The following is an 18,634-nucleotide window of genomic DNA, read 5'->3' as shown; positions in this document are numbered from 1 at the left end:
CAACGCGGCGGCGACGGTTCCACAGTCCCGGCGGCCTGTGCGGCGTTGCCGTGGAGACCAGGAAGTGACGGCGGCGGCGGAGCGGGATGGAGTCGGCCGCGCTGCCAGTGGAGGTAACGCCGCGAGCCCTGGGCTGGGGCTTCCTCGCTCCGCCGGCCTCTCCGGGCAGAGGGAGCCCCCGGCGCCGCCTCTTCGGGCCTCGCGCCCTTGCGCTGTGCGCTCCCCGCCCGCGGCCCCACCCGGCCCGAGCTCAGCCGCCTCCGGCTGATCCTCGGCGCCGCGGGAGGGGCAGCGGCGGCTCCGCTCGGGCCCCCGTTGGAGCACTCGCTGCGAGCGTGGGGTCCCGCTCACGTACCTGTTTTCCCTTCCGTTGCCCCAAGTCTGCACGTGTTACACCCTCACTAGCCCCTTCTGATAACAGAGAGGCGGAGAGCTGTCCCCCGCAGGCCCCGGGACAGGCGTGCTGTGCTGGCCCTGCGCAGCTCTGGTGGCTCCGCTAGACGAGGGCCCTGCTGGAAGGGGTGGCGCGGGAGGTGAGAGGGGCACATCCGCCTTGGGGCTGCTCTCGTTAAACGTTTCCATGGATGATCTGGGCCCAGCAGGTAAGAGCCTGCTGATGGCACTGCCTGATGACGAAGTTGGGAGGCATCACTGACCCAAGGAGGAACTGGGTACGGCCCAGGAAGGCTGACCTTGAGGACTCGAATGAGATGAAATACCACCAAGTGCAGGGCCATGGGATCAGCAGCTGACCCTTCGAATGGCAGCTGAAGGATGGGATCTCATTAGTTAGGAGTGACAGAGGAGAGAGAACTTAGTTGTGGGATGATGATGAGCCCACAGACAAGACGTCGGTAAAAGGGCAAGTGTGATCATAGGATGTATCAGGCAAACTACAGTAAAGATGGAGAAGCATTAAAGTCAGTGAGCAAGGCCTCACTACTGAGCCCTCGTCTGGAATGTCAGGTTGCCCGTGCTCTGAAAAAAATGTAAGCCAAACTATAGTTGGTGCAGAGAAAAACTACTGGGATGATCAGGGGAATGGGGAAGCTGTGTTATGCCCCCAGACTAAAGAACTTGGCTTGTTTAGCCTAGGAAAATGAAGGCTGAGAAGATATCTGACTACTGTCTATACAACTGTAGGGGTAAACACCAGGGAGGGAGACAGATAACTTAAATAGCTTAAGTTGGCATAGGAACAAGCAAGTATAAACTGCCCAGGAAAAGATTGAAGACGGAAATTAGAAAAGGTTTGCTGTGGGGGGAAGCTCTGGGAGAGCCTCGCAGGAGGACTGGTGGGGCAAGAAATCTAACTAGTTTTAAAATGGAACTTGATGGATTCTGACTGGGGTTATATAGTAAAGTGTCAGAGGCATAACAAGGCAGCTGGGTGCTCAGGATACCTGCAACACATGGGGGATTGGCAATTTTTAGCTGCTGCTATGTTTCTGGCATGATCATGTGGCTGCAGCAGTAGCTGTTCCTCTTCTAGTTACACCACTGCAAGGAATTGTGGTCTGAGCCAGGAGTCATCTTCCAGGCCTATGTTCTACACACTGGGTGCCACGTTTCCACACCGATAGGCTATGGGTGGAATCTAGGTGCTGTTTCTACTCCTGGGACAACTCTAGGCTCAGAGCTTTTATCTGACGACCTTCACTGGTACATTGCCACTGCCTTGCTTCTTTTGATGTTGAAATAAGCGTCTGAGACCTCCTGAACCTCCCAGACACTTAGACATGTTCCCACAGAGCTCTGTATTGAGTAGTAGGCATTCCACCTTCCTAGTGTAAACCCTTCAGGGGTCACATCACAGAAAAGCAAGGGTCATAGGCTTGACAGAAGGCTGTCTTGACCATAGTCATTTTCTTATTAAAGAGAGTTATGGGTCTTTGAAAACATACCTTCCCTTAGCCTGCTACCTAGTTTTGTAAGTCTCAGGAGATGAACAAATGATCCAATTGCTGCAAAATAAAAGGGGATGGAGACTTACTGTGGAGCAACTGACATCTGGGAAACAAAGTCATATGCAAGTGAAAGCTAAACTTGGACACCTTCCCCTTGACTGAAACAGCTCTAGCTATTGCTATTTAGCTTTGACTTGCCACAGAGTAAGAGCAGCAGGTACTAGAGATGCACCAATATATTGGTCTGATATCAGATTGGTACCGATATAAAGAAAATTGGCTGTATTGGAAATCGGCCTGATGGGGCCAATAATTTGGCCGATAAATGCCCGTGCGCATACACAGCCGCAGCACAGCACTCAGGCAGCGAGGAGCAGAGCCAAGCAGCGTGGAGAGCTGCCTCCAGCTGATAAGTCCATTGTAGTGGAAGGGGATGGGGAACGGAAGGGTCATGGGGGCATATCAACTTCTCCCACCATGGTGAGGGAGGGGACAGGCAGGCGCAGCCCTGGCTCTTCCTAGCTCAACCTCTGACTCAACCCACGTGCTGGGAAGAGCCGCGGCTGCTCTGGGAATGGCATCATGGCAAAATTTGGGGTGGCTGCAGCCCCTTCCGTAGCCCCTGCCCCGAGCCTAGCTCCGGTGAGAAGAACCCTGCGCAGCCCTGGCTCCAGCCCACAACTACAGCCCACCTGCTGCCCCGCGCAGATCCAGGGGCACACGTCCCGCCCCCATGCCCTCTTGGGGTGCGTGCACCAGTGGGAGCCACCCTCCCCATGAGCGGTGGGTATGCCCCCTGCCCTGCTCTGCCTTGTGCCAGCTGAGCAGCATCTGCCCCTGTCCCCTCCCTCATTGTGGGGTGGAGGTTGGGAAGGGGTTGATCTGCCCCCCTCTCCCCTTCCACTACAATGGATTTACTAATTGGAAGCAGCTCTCCACGCTGTATTGGAAATTGGATCAGTATTAGCCGATATGCCTCCTTAAAACTCGGGTATTGGTATCAGCCCCCAAAATCTCTATTGGTACACCCCTAGCAGGTACACAACCCATTACCATACATCAGCCCTTCTGGAGTAAGTCCCTAACCCTTTTAACTTCCAGCAGTTAAATTGTTTGTATGTACTCTGAGGTTTATACATATTTCAAGCTGGGCATTGCCCCTCATGCCCCTTTTCTCCTGTACCTCCTGTTTATATATAGTGATGGCCAGTTCCTCCCCCAGAGCAGAACCCCTCTCTTAAACAGTGTTGATCTACACTCTACTCTTTCAAAGTCCATTTTTCCATGAGGATTGGCCAGCAATTGAAAGTAATTCAAAGTCCATAGTCCCAGATTGCTATCATAGGAGTATACCCAGGACTTGGCAAGTACGGCACTAGCCCTGGGTGCCAATTTAGAGGGAGCACAGTCAATGTGTGGGGACCCTGTACCACAGCAACCTGAGCCCATATCTCAGTAACAGCAGCATCCATCAAAATGTGGTGAGCCCACAGTGCAGCAGGTAAGACTTGCCTGGCACACCCTTCCTCAGCTCTCCCATGCTTGGAACAATGCACCCTCATGTGCTTTGCCCAGTGTACAGAAATAACTAGCTATGCTTCTGTGCAACTGCAGTAATTCTCCATAATAGTCTTTCTGGAAGGTGGATTGAGCATTTCTCTGGAAAGTTGTATAATTGGCTTCCCTCTGGCAGTTTTGACATGTCTTCAGCTCAGTAGCCAGTGACCTCATCTGGCCATTCCCCATACCATTTTTGGGTAAGTGATCTTGCTTAGACTCAGTTCTATTCAGTGTCTTTCTTTGCATTAATGGCCTATTGCACAGTTATTCTGTGACTCTTCAATAGAAAGACAAAATCCCATAGCCTCTAAAGGAGGAGCTACATATCCAAGCCAATACCCTTTGAGATGCTGGTCATCTTGCAAAGATGTCAGTTTTATCTCTAGAAGTATGTTACTATCTTAAGTCAGTACACAGTGACTAGACACTAAGACCTGTCATAGCAGGTAAGGTCCTGTAGACAGACTAAAAGAAAAAAGAGTCCAAGAGGGCTGACAATTCTATTGTAAGCCCACATCAAACTATTCCAGTGCAGAGGGAAGGTAAGAACTGTAGGAGACTGATATGGTTACACAAGGAATTTTGTAGCTTTTTGAAAATCAAGAGATATACAGTCAGTGGAAGGGAAGGGTGTGTCACAAAAGAGGTATACAAAGGAATAGCTTGAACATATAGGGACAAAATCAGGAAACCAAAAGTGAAAAACAAGTTACAACCAGCAACAAATATTTAAGACAGCAAGATAATGATCTACAACTATGTGTGATGGAAAGAAAGACCAGAGACACTATGGATTCATTGCTCCGTAGAGAAGGTGTGCTGCTCAAGGAAGACAGAAAGAAGGAAGAGCTTCTCAGTGCTTCCTTTGCTTCATTCTGCACAAGGAAAATAAACTATGACCAGACTACTAGGAAAATTATCAACAAAGAAAAGGAAGGGCTGCAGATTGTAATCAGTATAGAGCACGTCAGAGAACTTTTGACAAATAATGAAGAATGAATATGAGTCAGCGGGGCCTGACAGAATTAACCCTAGGATGTTGATTGTATTAGTTTAAGAAATATCAGGAGCACTGGCATAATATGGATGACAGGTGAGGCCTCATAGGACTAGAGAAGGACTAATGTAATTATAAAGGGGAAAAAAAAGAACCTGGGGAAGTAAAGACCAGTGAACCTGACTTCAATATCTAGGAAGTTACTAGGGCAAATTACACACATTGAAGATGTAAATATCTGGAGGTAGTGATCACCTGAAGGGGGGACCATTAGTAGCCATTATGCCCTTGTCAAAAATAAATCACACCATGCTAACTCAGTTTCCCTCTTTGAGAGGGTAACTTGTTTATGGATAAAGGGAATGGAGCTACTGTGACACCTGGACTTCAGTTATGCTTTTGATGTAATCCCACATGTCATTCTCAAAAGTAGCTGGAGGAATGGGTGCTAGGTAGAACTGTTGGCACTGAATTCACAACCCAGCCCTGATACGTTTGCTCCAGGCAAGCACAGCCCTCAGATCGACCATAACCCCTGCCGGTTGATGATAGGCAAAATTTTTGATACACAGTGATAAGAGATAAAAGCAATGCAGGCAAAGCAAGTACAACATACATTACCCACATTTCCCAGTCCCAGAATATACACAAGGCAAGCAGTCTGTCCAGCTGGTACATAAACACCACCTTGAGGTTCTTTGCTTGAGTGTTTGACATCAGCAACCTTGGAGGCCAGGGGTTGATGCCAACTGTTCCCCCCGCTGTTTTGAAAACTTTCTTTTGTATTCTTTCTTCTCCTGATGACTCTTGATCCATGGCTGTCGCTGGGTGGTCTCTCTGTGTTTGTCACATGGTTCATGTCCTGTATTGTCAGCCAAAACTCCATTTTCATAAACCTATCACATGCCCACATCTTAATTTGGGGCTTTATTGGTGTCCTTCTAATTTGTTCTGTGCCCCTAAAACCAGAAAGCTTAAGGCTTTTTGCAAGCAGGCACTACAGCCCTGGAGCCAGGCCTATCTCTATCATGAAAATAAAGTTTGGATGTTTTCAGTTACCCAGGATGTGTGGCCTTGTTGTTTTCCTGCCTGGGTTAGACACCGTGTCTGCTTCTGAAGGCTGGGAAGCCTGTGTATGAGACTCAATCTATTAAAAATCAATTAACCCTTGCTGCTATAGCCATTATTCTAATGCACATATATAAATAAAACCTATAAGCAAATTCCCCAAAAACAAACCTCTAAATATCATTCTTAAGCCAACAAGAACTACTGTTGGTGGATTCATATAATTTCATGATGAATTAAACAACCACAAGCAAATAAATGGATTGATGGCTAGACATCTGTCTGGGATGGTTTAGAAGTAGCAAATCATCTGTGCACAGAACTGGGTAGTCCTTGTGATCTCTAGTCCTGTGATAGATACTATGATTCAGATGCTCCACAGCCATTGTTCTATGTTGGTAACTTCCAGGAAAGGCTGTTCCAGTAGCATTGGTTACAGGCAAAGCAAGCAAATATCAATAGCAGCATGGGTGACTGGTGCCTCCTGATCCTGGGGGGGCACCAGTGGCCAATCACCAGCACTGGTGGCAGCAAACCCAGAAGTGCTGCCAGTGCTTCTCTTGGTGCCCCCACATTCGGGAGGGAGGGGAGGCACCAGGTGTCACCTCCCACTCACTGGCCAGCAAGGACCAATCTGCATCACCTATGAATAACAGTGGGTGCTTCTACATGTTTATTAATGTGCCGTAATCAGCACTACTGCGCCGTAGTGCCAGTGAATACTTTTTTTGTCCCACTAATGCACAGTAGACTAATTCTGCATATTAGCATGGCTTTTGTCTGCTGCGCTAATGCATAGTAGAATTGGTCTGTTGCACATTTAGCATCTCATGTAGATGCGCCCACTGTGAGATAATGACAAGAAGGTGGAGAGGGTATGGCAAATCTGACTTCTCTTGTGCTCTGCTCCCACAAGCAATTCTTTGTTCCTTTCTGCTTCATCTTGTTCTTTTCTTCTTTCTGCCTCCTTTGGTCTTTCCTCCCTGGCCCTGGTTCTTGTCAGCCTTCCTCTCTCTTGGCCTTTCCCCCCTTGGTACTTGGCCTCTAGTCCTGCCTTCTCTGCTGGATCACTTCCTTGTTTCTATCATTTCCACTTCCACACCCATCTGGATGCTTCTTTATTGCTGCTTGTAAGCCTGTTACCTGCTCAACCATCTCCAGGGTCCTGGAGGCTGCTCCCTTTTAAACTTACTTTTTCCTGTCAAAGCCCCTTTCCCAAACTGTGCTGCACTTCTGCCCAGTTCTGTCTCCTTTGCTAGCTGCACAAAGGAGGCAGAGCTGCTTAGTGGGATTGACATCAGTTACATCAATCAAAATGATGGGGATTTAGAACTCTGCTCCATTGGGTCCCTCAGTTCAATAAGGTAATCACACCTTAATGGGGGAGGCTTTTCCAGGCTCTGTGGGACCATAATGGGGCAGTAACAGCCAAGTGGGGGTCCAGTCCTTCTCTTATGAATACCTGCTTTTCCCTTCTGAATCAGTGATCACAGCTAATACTTTTTGGTTCAATTGTCACTTAGACAATGGGCACTTTGACAGGCGATCTTGAATTAGGTCACTTATGTTGGACCCCAGTTCCAGTACTTAATGGGAAAAACATGGCTAGCACTGCTGCTGAGAAGGGTATTGTCCAAAGGATTACATGGAGAGGAGAGTATTACCAGAGGTTTACTAGGAAACAAGGCTGGGAAGCATGATAGTGGGAAGTCAAGAGGTGAAAGGGATTGTCAGGTAGCAACTGTAGAAATTTTAACAACAGTGCTGTGGAGCAGCAATCCAGTGTTTGATTTTCTCCACACTGTGGTGTGAATGTTTGTGCCAGTATTTACAGTATCAGAATGATTGATGCTAAACCAACTCAGGCTGCAGTGGTTCCTAGCAAGAAAATACCAGATCTGTTTGGAGTATTTCCTATTCCCCATCAGTCCATTAGAAGCACTTTTATGTGTGGACACTAGCTGTATTCCAATCAACAAAAGGAAAACATTTTTTTTCATAGTATAAGGCCTATAGCAGAGGTCAGCAACCTTTTAGAGCAGTGGGCTGGTTGTTTGCAACCCATCCACTGCTAGGAGTTGCCAGTCCCCAATTGCCACTACCAATTCCCTTTTTGCTTTGTGTCCCTTCCACTTACTGGGTGCTGCCAAAAAGCACAGGGAATGCCCGTGGAGAATAGCAAGGGTACAGAACAGGAGAGTTTAAGTCACTGCTTTTAATGCACCCCTTTTCCCTGCCTCCCCTGAAACAGATCTTTGCAGGCCAGTCTGCAAGCTGTAGGTAGCCCACCCTGGCCTAAAGTGCAAGTGCTACAATGTGCTGCCTGGCTCTCCTGATCTGTGTGGAACACTTTCAATCCCTTGACTTCAACAGGTTTGCTTTGCCTTTAAGGGAAACTGTCACTTGTCAGCCCCCTACAGGACCTGGCTCTCTCTGTGTTACAGACCTTTAAAGCAAGGGATTAATATGAGTTTAAAAAAACTACAGGATATTCTGTCATATTCTGTACAGTGATCATAGCATTGCTGTGAAATACCATTCACAGGTGTCCTTAAGGGAGATAATGAGGGAGGCAACATATGGTTCTGCAGCAAGCCACAGCCCAAAGTTTCATTCAATAGTAAATGACTTGGGAGAACAGCTTCACACAGATTATTTTATATACAGAGAATCAGACAGTGTCTGCCCCAAAGATCAGGGATAGGCCAAGAGGAAGGGGAGAAAATGCCGGCAGAACAAACATGGTGGAAATGGCATGGTGCCATAATTTCAGTTTGGGTAGAAGGGGGTAGAGTGATTCAGGTGTATTGCTTTGGACACGTGCCAAAGACTGCGCCCAATCAGCCCATCTGTAAAAGAGTCCCTGATTATTTAACAAGCCCTTCTAGGTAGAACAGGATATAAATAAAAAAATTACAACAATAATAACCACCCTAAGCCAGTGCACCAGATAGTGTTGGGACTGACTTGTGACCTGAGTTGGAAGGGGATAGCTCAATGGAAGGAAAAGAACTGAAAAGAATTTGAGGGCCAAGGCAAGGGAGATGAGAGTAGGGGGACATGTATAGACTGAAGATATGTTGAGGGAGGTTACAGGGCTAGCTGCACCTCTTCCCCTATCTTGGAATGTGCCCTCTGAGGCCTTCTGGCTTTACCTCTCCACTCTGGGTAGCATCTTCCAATTCACCCACTGTTGGACTGGGCCCTGAGCGATCGGATATTAATTTGTGATTGTTGCTTACTTAGCAGGCCTGATTTGGTTCAGTACCACAAAGTGTCCATATCAGGAGCTTATGGCCAGTGGGAAACTTAAGGGCCAGACAGCCTTCACAAACCTTAAGGACAAAGCAGGACATGAGAGGAACAGGATTTTAAAATAATGAATGGTTTTAAAAAAAAAAAAATTATCAAGGCTCACATTTGCGAGAGCCCGGCAGGACAAATTATGCTGAGGGGAAACCAGCACGGGTTCATAGCAGGCAGATCGTGCCTGACTAATCTGGTCTCTTTTTATGACCAGGTTACGAAACGCCTGGACACAGGAGGAGGGGTGGATGTCGTATACTTAGACTTCAGGAAGGCCTTCGATATGGTATCCCACCCCATACTGGTGAACAAGTTAAGAGGCTGTGATTTGGATGACTACACAGTCCGGTGGGTGGCGAATTGGCTGGAGGGTCGCACCCAGAGAGTCGTAGTGGATGGGTCGGCTTCAACCTGGAAGGGTGTGGGCAGTGGTGTCCCGCAGGGCTCGGTCCTTGGACCGATACTCTTTAATGTCTTCATCAGCGACTTGGACGAGGGAGTGAAATGTACTCTGTCCAAGTTTGCAGATGACACAAAACTTTGGGGAGAAGTGGACACACCGGAGGGCAGGGAACAGCTGCAAGCAGACCTGGACAGGTTAGACAAGTGGGCAGAAAACAACAGAATGCAGTTCAGCAAGGAGAAATGCAAAGTGCTGCACCTAGGGAGGAAAAATGTCCAGCACACCTACAGCGTAGGGAATGACTTGCTGGGTGGCACGGAAGTGTAAAGGGATCTTGGAGTCCTAGTGGACTCCAAGATGAACATGAGTCGGCAGTGTGACGAAGCCATCAGAAAAGCCAATGGCACTTTATCGTGCATCAGCAGATGCATGACGAATAGGTCCAAGGAGGTGATGCTTCCCCTCTATCGGGCGCTGGTCAGACCGCAGTTGGAGTACTGCGTGCAATTCTGGGCGCCGCAATTCAAGAGGGATGCGGATAACCTGGAGAGGGTCCAGAGAAGGGCCACTCGTATGGTTAAGGGCCTGCAGACCAAGTCCTACGAAGAGAAACTAGAGAAAATGGACCTTTTCAGCCTCCGCAAGAGAAGGTTGAGAGGCGACCTTGTGGCTGCCTATAAGTTCATCATGGGGGCACAGAAGGGAATTGGTGAGGATTTATTCACCAAGGCGCCCCCGGGGGTTACAAGAAATAACGGCCACAAGCTAGCAGAGAGCAGGTTTAGATTGGACATTAGGAAGAACTTCTTCACAGTTCGAGTGGCCAGGGTCTGGAACGGGCTCCCAAGGGAGGTGGTGCTCTCCCCTACCCTGGGGGTCTTCAAGAGGAGGTTAGATAAGCATCTAGCTGGGGTCATCTAGACCCAGCACTCTTTCCTGCCTATGCAGGGGGTCGGACTTGATGATCTATTGAGGTCCCTTCCGACCCTAACATCTATGAATCTATAAATCTATGAATCTATGCGGGTGTCCATTTTAACTGTAGTCTTGGCAGGCCTGTCTTACCCCAGACTCCCTAACTTCCCTGTTCTTCTGGATATCTACCCAGCAGTTCTCTCCCCCATTTTCTCCCACCTCTTGGGAGTCTGACTTTAAATCCAGCAAAATTCTTTTTTCTTCCAAGCTCGGACCCAGAGGCAGAGCATCAAAGTGAATGGCTGCTGTATTGTCTCTCTTTGGTTTGCTGGAATCTGCTCTCCACTTCCTGGGTCATTTTCTCACAATCCTGCTATTGAATGGACTCATTGCATGTATTTAGTAAACTTCATAATAATTAGGTAAAATACAGTCTTCAAAGATCATTATAGGCAATGCCAAATGCATCCTATGCACATTCCCCGACCTGTGGATCCACTTGTCATGTACCACTCTGCGTAAGGAGGTCAAGCAGTGTCTACTTAGCTAGGTCTTTCTGACTTCTCTTGAGCCTGCTTCTCCTTTGAGTAATGAGAGTTAGATCAAACAATGTGTATGTTTCAAACTGGTAGCTGCAACTTTCATGGCTGTTGGTTGGAGCCAAACAAAATCCGAATCCCAGCTAACCAGCTGTGCTTTCACTGAAGTTGTAATGCAGCATACCCCTTTATTTTTGTCAGTTTGTGCCTCTGAGAGGGAAAGCACATAGGCAAAGTGAACATGAAACAATACATGGTGCCGAGACAGTGTTCATAGTAGGTTGGGCGTATACTCATACTGGGATATGGCATTCCTCATTCCTGCCCTAAACTCCTGGGGTGTGTTTCTGTGTGCACAGCAGTTCTTTCTAACTTCAGAAGTGGCTGCACTTCAGTAGTGGGAAAAGAGCCCTGCAAGCTCTGCCGTCAGGTATTTCGGGAATTGTATAACAGCTGCAGAGATTTACACGAGAGAAGTTTTTATTGACTCAGTAAGCAGGAAAATTAATAATCCAAACAGCGTAGTCTCTCTAGAGTTGCTTAATTTGAGATAAATTATATTTTACACCTTCCAGGGTGCTCTGAATTGTGCATTGATAACATGCAAGTACCTCATAGGTGTTGTCTGGGGGAAGATGGAGCCTTTAGGATCAGGGCAGGGAAAAGCTGAGGCACTTGGTTCCAGAGAGGGAAATGGAGACATTTAGGAGTTGTGGGAGAATCACTTTAACTGGAACATGTGGACCAGTATGATAGGATTCAAGAGTTAACATACCAGCAGCATGCATAGGGCAGGTCCTACCTCTCACAGCAGCTGTTTCAAGCCACTCATAGACTGAGGCAGATATGCTATCAGTTAGGCTCTGATCATTATTTTAAAGATTTTCTCTGCGATTCTGATAATGAGAAATCCACTTCCCTGGCTGGGGGACCAGGGTGTAGATGGTGTCCTCTGTGAAGTGCATATCTCAGTTACTGTTTGCAGGACTGTGGGGGAGGGCAGGTGCTAGCACCATGAGCCTAGAGTAGCCATGAGCTGTTAGAGACTTTGCCTTGTGGCAAAGTTTTATGAATAACTGTGCGCCAGGTGGTCGTTCCTTCCCTCAGGCTGTGCGGCACAGCCCTTCCTTGCAGTGTCTGAGAGAGCTAGTTAGGGACCTGGCCCACAGACTGCAGGGCAGTGTTGGAAAAAAGGGATCCCACTGAACTGTGACATTTTTCCCCATCAGACTGCTCCACTCTTGGTTCCACAGCAAACTCCCTCCTCCTGCAGGGGGAAAAGCTTTCCTCAGGGCCTTTTCCTCATTTGTCTGCCATTCTTTCCAGATTGTCACATACATCCTGAGTTTCCTGCCCATTACTGACAAGAAAGAGGCTGCTCTGGTAAATCGTATCTGGTATTTTGCAGCCCGGGACTCCCTGTGTCAGGTAAAGCCTGCTCTCCTTCCTAGATCTGAGGTCTGTGTAGGTGTGCCCACTCTCAGGGCCCTTGCTGAGCCCCCATCCCCACTTCCTTCCTGCAACCTTGGCTTACATGGCTATGCTTGCTGTTGAGGTCCTGGCTGAGTCCTGCTAATGGATGATTAGTAGGCTCTTAACCAGACCCAGCCATTGGGTCCTATAGCCAGTACTGGGTAGAGCCCAGTGACTGTTTCATGCTGAGGGATCCAAGCCCATTCCAGGGTCAGCCCTCTTGTCTGGTCCCTTTTCTGGGACAAGGAGGCCCATAGCCCAGCTACCCTGCACTCTAGTATTGAGATCCCGCAGTCCTTTGCATGTTCCCCACAGTTCTGCCTCGCGGAGCTCTCTGGTTTATCATTTAACTTCTTAGGGGCTGTTAGTAGTTGAAGAAAAAATACAGGCTTTGCAAAGGAGCTGTTTCCATGTAGGTAGTTGACTAATTACAGAGCTAGCACAGAACAGTTAGAGAGCTAGGTCAACTAAGACACCTGGATGTGATGGCTCCTTCAACTCCCTCAGCATTTCTGAGAGTCCTCAGGCTCAGTCAGTGTCCCTGGCAGAAGGCAAAGCCAGTGCTGCCCCACTTGTGTTCCTGTGTCTGACAATGGACTGGCACCATGCCTTAGAGGTCCTATCCCTTTCCAAAGCAGGCTACAATACCTTGTTTCATTTTCCACCTGCTAGGGATGCTTCCTGCTCCTGCTCCTATGGAATTGCTGTGGCAGGAAGTCAGTGGTTCAGTGAGGCTAACCCCATTGTCTGACAAGCCAGAACCATTTGGTTGTGGACAGCCTCCCAGAGGGAGCCTGCTTCACCCACAAAATGGAGGTTCTGACACACTCATCAAAGAGCAGAGCGTCCTTCAAGGGGCCAATTTGTTCCCCAGGCTGCCTCTCCCCTTCCCATGCATGCCTAGGCCCACAGTGCCATGCCTGAGCATGTGCTTATGTAAGTGCAGTCACCCCCTGGCCCAAGCTGCCTGTGCTGGCCCAAACTCCCCTCCCCATAGACTGTATAGACTGGGCATAGACTGCTTCTCCCAAAAAAAGGGGCAGGGGTTGCTTCTCTAGTTACTTGTTTAGAGTCAGCATGTCTCTACTTCCCTTATCACTCTCCCAGGATCCTGAGCTGTCTCTCTGGTTCCACGGGCCATGCCTCTGGAGCATCAGGACTCCTGCCTTCATGCCTCCAGTACTTCAATCTCCAGACCAGGGGTGTCAAGCTCACTGATGAGTCATATTTCCTGTCAGCAGCCAGGGGGTAGGCCATAGCCAGGACTGCGTCATCCACCCCGCAGGGCTTCTCGTGGGCCAGACAACCCATCTCCAGATCTGAGCCATAAGGCAACTGTCAGCTTCTCTGTGTCAGTGCAGCCAGCACCCAAGGAGCTAACACCACTGCTGCTTCTTCCCCCACCCCCTTTTCCCATTGCCAGTAGCAAGCAAAAACTGGAAATTCAGTGAAGGGGAAGGGGAGGGGGGGGGGAAAGGAGTGTTAATCCCCTGGGTGCTGGTTCACACCAACACAGCAGTTCCAGCAGCCACAGCAACAAGCCCAACAGACTGGATCCAGAGGTGGATCGTCCAGCTTGTGAGTAGCCCTGCAGGACGGATGACCCACTTCTATGGCCCATATGTGTGACACCCCTGTCCTAGATGATTTCTAGAATCCTAGAGTTTCTCCCTTTCTCACGGGCTGTTTCTGGAGTCCTGCTTCCTGAAGATACCTGTGAAGTTAGATCTGGTCTAAACATAGTCACGAGCACATCTGCCCTGCAGCCTGATAGGTAGAGTTGGTATGTTTCCATCGCTGCCTTGACTGTATTTGTCCTCCTAGCAATTATCCCTTTCCTGTTCAATCCCAGGATAACATTGCCTACAACATCCCAGTCAGTTCCACGTCTCTCAGTACCATTGCCAGCCTGGGAAGAAGCCGGGTGTGCTGCATCAGCCTGCCCAACCTCGACAGCTCTACCATCTCCAGGGATGTAATCAAGTATGTTGCGCATTACCTGGGGCCTCACCTACAGAGCTTGTCTCTGCGTGGGAGCAGCCTGACTGAGGCCTCTTTCATGACCCTTGTTTTTGCTTGCCACTGCTTGTCCTCACTGGATTTGAGTAGCTGTAACAGCCTCTTCATGTCTGGGACCCTGCTTTCCAAACCTGAGACCATGCCTCAAGCTCAAAAAGCCCTGGCCTACCTCCAGGAGCTCAACTTATCTGGCCTGCGTTACCTGTCTGACCTCAGCTTCAACCGGCTGGTGAGCTGCATGCCACACCTGACCAAGCTCTCACTGGCCCGCTGCCACATCACTTTTGAGTTTGATCCCTACCATGGTTCCAGTCACTACAACTCCTCTTGCATATTGTCCTTCCGCAACCTCCAGTGCTTTTTGAAGGAGCAAGCAAGCAGTCTCCAGGCTTTGGATTTGAGTGGCACAAGCATCACGGCGCAGGCCATGAAGTCCCTGGTGCAAATAGAGAAGCTGCACCTCCAGGAACTAGTGCTTCAGAACTGCCAGGACCTCACCAATGAAGCTGTCAGCTTCCTATGTAAGCACCAGCCTAGCTTGACTCTCTTAGACATCAGCAGCTGTTCTGAGCTGTCTGATCAGGCTGTCCTAGCTGTATCAACTAGTCTCCAAGCCCTTCAGAACCTACGTTTGGGGAAGATCCACAGGCTGACAGATGGTGCTTTTGAGCACTTCGGCCAGCTCAGGAGCCTGCAGAACCTGGATATCTCTGAGTGTAGCCTAGTGAGTGGTAACAAGCTGGTGAAGGCTTTTTCCCACCCAGAGCTGCAACCTAAACTGGTTTCCCTCAGCTTTGCCTTCTGCTCTTTACTCAGAGTAAGTCTTCGATTTGCTGCTATCTTCAGAGGGTGGGGGTTACCAGACCTGGCTCTGTTGTTCAGGTCATAGATACTGTCACAGGCAGTGGAGGATACACCAGGAGTTCCTGTGTGCTCATATAAGAAGGTTGTTCTGCATACAGCCCTGGCTTCTGTGCCCAGGGCTAGCAAGGCAGGTTGTAAGTGCTTACTACAGTGCTTTGGCTTTTCATTGAATCCTTTCTCTCTAGGACAGCTCTGTCCTCTCCCTGGCCAGGACACTGAGTAGCAGTCTGAGAGTATTAGACTTGTCTTCTTGTGTCTCCCTCACCAACATAAGCATCCAAGCAATTTCCTCCCACTTCACCCACTTGATGGTCCTGCGGATGGCTTGGTGCAGGGAGCTGACAGATTGGGGCCTCCTGGGTATAGAAGAGCCCCAGCAGGCACCGGACTGTGGCAGAGAGGTAAGTCCGCACCAGACTTTTGAGAGCGTGATACTGTGGAAGGAATCTGAAGGCAGTTTCCAGTGCTGAGTGTTGTTACTGTTGTGGACACTGTGATGGAATGACCTGTTTGGAGACAGCTGTCAGCCAGGCCATCGTGATGCACTCAGATGATGCGGCTGACGTGTGGCTGAGCTTTTGTATCTCCTCTCCACCCCAGGTCTCCCCAGGCTGGTTTTTTTTTTCAGTGGCCTGTGTGAGGTAGTTCCTCCTCCCTTGCTTCTCTGTGGGATGCAAGGCAGAGTCTCAAGGCCACTGTTCAGCAGTGTTTAATCATGGTTCCACTTCTTTGACAGAAGGATGGAAGTCCAAAGTTCAGCAGGAATTTTGGGAACATGGGGTTCTTCCTGCCTCCTCCACAGGCTTTGGAGCAGATTCCCAAAGTCCTCACTGACTCAGACTGGCAGGAGTCCCAGAAGAAGTACCGAGCCTCCCTGCAGGCCCTCCACTACCTCCAAGAGCTTGACCTAATGGCCTGCCACAAGCTGACTGACATGAGCATAACCAAGGTATGGATGTGGCCCTGTAGAGCCCGGGCGTGGTTGAACTTAGCTTAGCTCAGCTCAGCATAGGAGCAGGGTATGAATAAACTGGAAAAGTCCAGGTGTAGATAGAAGTTCATACAGGCTGCATGCTGAGCTGAGTGACTGACATACAACTAGACTCTATGGTCCTGAGCCCTCTCCAGGGGCCTGTGTTATAGGAGCATTCTTTTGGCATAAGATTGTGCCAGCACTGCAAGCCCAAGTGAGTCAGGCTTCCATGACTCCAGACAACCAGTCTCTGGTCTGCTGTTACCTCTTCTAGTGCTGCTGGGTTACAGATGTCTAGCAGTGCTGCACTGGGCCAGAGGTGGAGCAGTGTGTGAACACCAGGCTGTGTATGTTAGAAGTTATTGTGCTAACAAAAAATGACCATCCTGGATGGTGCTAGAAGTGTCACTGGCTCAGGGGCTAGCACATATGAGTACGGTCCTCAGCTCTCAGTGCTCCCACAGGACCTGTAGTGCCATTGCTCCAGGAGCAGATAGGATGAAAATACCTTTTGTCTTCTTCCAAACACCAGTTTCTGAAGTCATCCCTGAACCCTGTGCTAGTGGTGAAGGTGTCACAGCAGGATGCCTGTCAGAGGGCAGTGTCCAAAGAAATCTCTCCTTTAAGCAGCTGTCCTGCTTATTCTCTCATTCTCCTTATTTCCCATTGCTCTTACTAGGTTATCTGCTTCCCAGAGCTGAGGCGGCTCTCTCTCAGCTTAGTACATGAGATCACTGACAGCAGCCTTGTAGCCATTGCCAGGGGTTGCCGGAACCTGGAGCACCTGTCACTGAGTCACTGTGGAAACCTGACTGACGGGGGGTTCATGGAGGCTGCCAGCTATCTGCGGAGACTCCAGCGCCTCAACATCTCTGGCTGTAACCAGCTCACGTACCAGTAAGTATTGCAAGGTTCCAGTCTCCTCTTAATACTAGAATGACATGAGGCTTCAAAGAGCAGGCAGCAGACCCCAGGAGCTCTGATTCCAGCCTCTACACACCATGGGATTGGGGAGAGGGAAGAGACCAACTTGGCTCTTTGGGACTGTCAGACTGGCTTCTGGGAAGGGAACCCTGATGTGTGGCTTGCTTGCAGGACCCTTCTGGCCATCGGGAAGGAATGTACGCAGCTCAAGAATCTGGATGTCTCCATGTGCAGTGGGATCCGTGTGGCTGACATCAAGCTTTTCCAGGCACAGCTCCCCCTGCAGACATGCATCCAGTCACACTTTGCAGGTGGAGCAGACCTTTTCCTCACCCTGTGAGAGGCTGATATAGGGCTCAGACCCATTCACTTTCTCAGCAAGCACCTTCAGCTCCGGCACGTCCCTGTGGGTACACTTAACCCCACTCATTGACCCTGCTAACACTGCCTGGGAGAGCAGAGACAGCTCCAAGCCCTCAGCATGAGGGGGAAGAAGTTCTCATCCTCACTGCTGTTTTCCAAAATGGCTGGCCTTTGAAGTGCTGGCTTTCTGGTATTCCCTAGCCAAAGACGTTCCTTGTGTCCAATATTATGTACAACTCAGCTGCTACCAAACTATGTGTGTGGGAAGAGCCCTCAAAGCCCTTTCCCCACCCCATCTTGGGCTATAAGCCCTCTCCCAACCTGCTCACTGGATTTCCCAGGGGTATACTTGCAGAGCTGTTTGGAACTTGCCCTCCACTGAGGTGCTGGGCCTTCCAGTTGGAGCTTCCGAGTCCTCTAGCTTGTTATATAGGGCTGAGCATGGCCACCATTAGACTCTTCCAAGCCCAAGCACCAGAAAATCAAAAGCCTAGCAGCCACTGCCTCTGGCACTGGAATGAGCTAAGTAGGGGAGAAGAGGGCACTGTATCCCGACGAGGGATGCAGAATACAGGTATCTCATGTTGATGACTCCAATGCTGTGCAATCTATAGTACTCCAAAGGCAGGCACTTCTGCATCTTAACTGGCCTGATGCGAGATTGAGTTCTGGCTGAGGGGCTGGGACTCCCCTTCTCAGTCCCTCCCAATGCTTCTGGAAGCTGCAGCACAGCCTCCTGGCACAAGTTTCAACACTGCAAAGAGGGTGAATGCACTGCCTAGTCCCAGCCTTTCACTCTGAGCTGACTGCTGCCAGCTTACCCTCCAGCCATGGGAGCACTCTCCCTTCTGGCTTGCAAAACTCCATGCTTTTGGGCTACCCACTTCCCTCACCAGGAGCAGCTAGCACAACTTCCTCCTTTTCAGGGTTCCCTCAACAGCACAGGGCTCTCCTGCTGCTGTTTCCAGGACAAACTTGTCTCTCTTCTCTTTGGCCCTTAAATGCCTCTGTGACTGGAGGGAATCTGCCCTTGGTCCAGAGATGCTTTTCTAGAATGTATCATTGTGTCTATACATGGTGCCTTGTAGACTGTTAATTAAAGCCTTTATTTTCTATAGAACCATCTGCCTGTGTGCTTATGGTGAGAGGAGGGAGCAGGGCTGCAGCACACCTCCACCCAGTAGGGGAGTGTCAGGCTCCAGCTGTAGCTGATTCCTTAGCTTACACTGAACACCACCATTCCTTGGGCCCCGATATACAAGTTGCTGGTTTGCCACTTCTGCAGTGGCCAAGTGGAGAAAGAGGAAGGAGGAATCTTGCTGC

At 49.5% G+C, this 18,634-nt stretch overlaps 1 protein-coding gene across 3 annotated transcripts; it reads left to right on the top strand.

The window, feature by feature from the left end:
• Positions 1–2: 2 nt before the first annotated feature.
• Positions 3–18,431, top strand: LOC102564915 (F-box/LRR-repeat protein 2). 3 transcript variants are annotated; one of them, XM_014602039.3, is made up of 7 exons: positions 3–113; positions 12,022–12,123; positions 14,021–15,004; positions 15,237–15,452; positions 15,854–16,000; positions 16,704–16,921; positions 17,120–18,431. In XM_014602039.3, exons 1-7 carry the CDS (start codon positions 87–89, stop codon positions 17,286–17,288), a joined length of 1,863 nt encoding a protein of 620 aa, XP_014457525.1. In that variant the 5' UTR covers positions 3–86; the 3' UTR covers positions 17,289–18,431. The 3 variants fall into 3 exon arrangements, with proteins under 3 accessions (XP_014457525.1, XP_014457524.1, XP_019351229.1); XM_014602038.3 differs by having other exon boundaries at positions 15,788–16,000; XM_019495684.2 differs by lacking the exon at positions 12,022–12,123 and having other exon boundaries at positions 15,788–16,000.
• Positions 18,432–18,634: the final 203 nt, after the last annotated feature.

Source organism: Alligator mississippiensis, chromosome 10 (genome assembly GCF_030867095.1).
Source record: "Alligator mississippiensis isolate rAllMis1 chromosome 10, rAllMis1, whole genome shotgun sequence".
In the NCBI taxonomy this organism is placed as follows: Eukaryota; Metazoa; Chordata; order Crocodylia; family Alligatoridae; genus Alligator; species Alligator mississippiensis.
The sequence above is the reverse complement of the archived record's forward strand: the minus strand, read 5'-3'. Positions and strand labels throughout refer to the sequence as shown.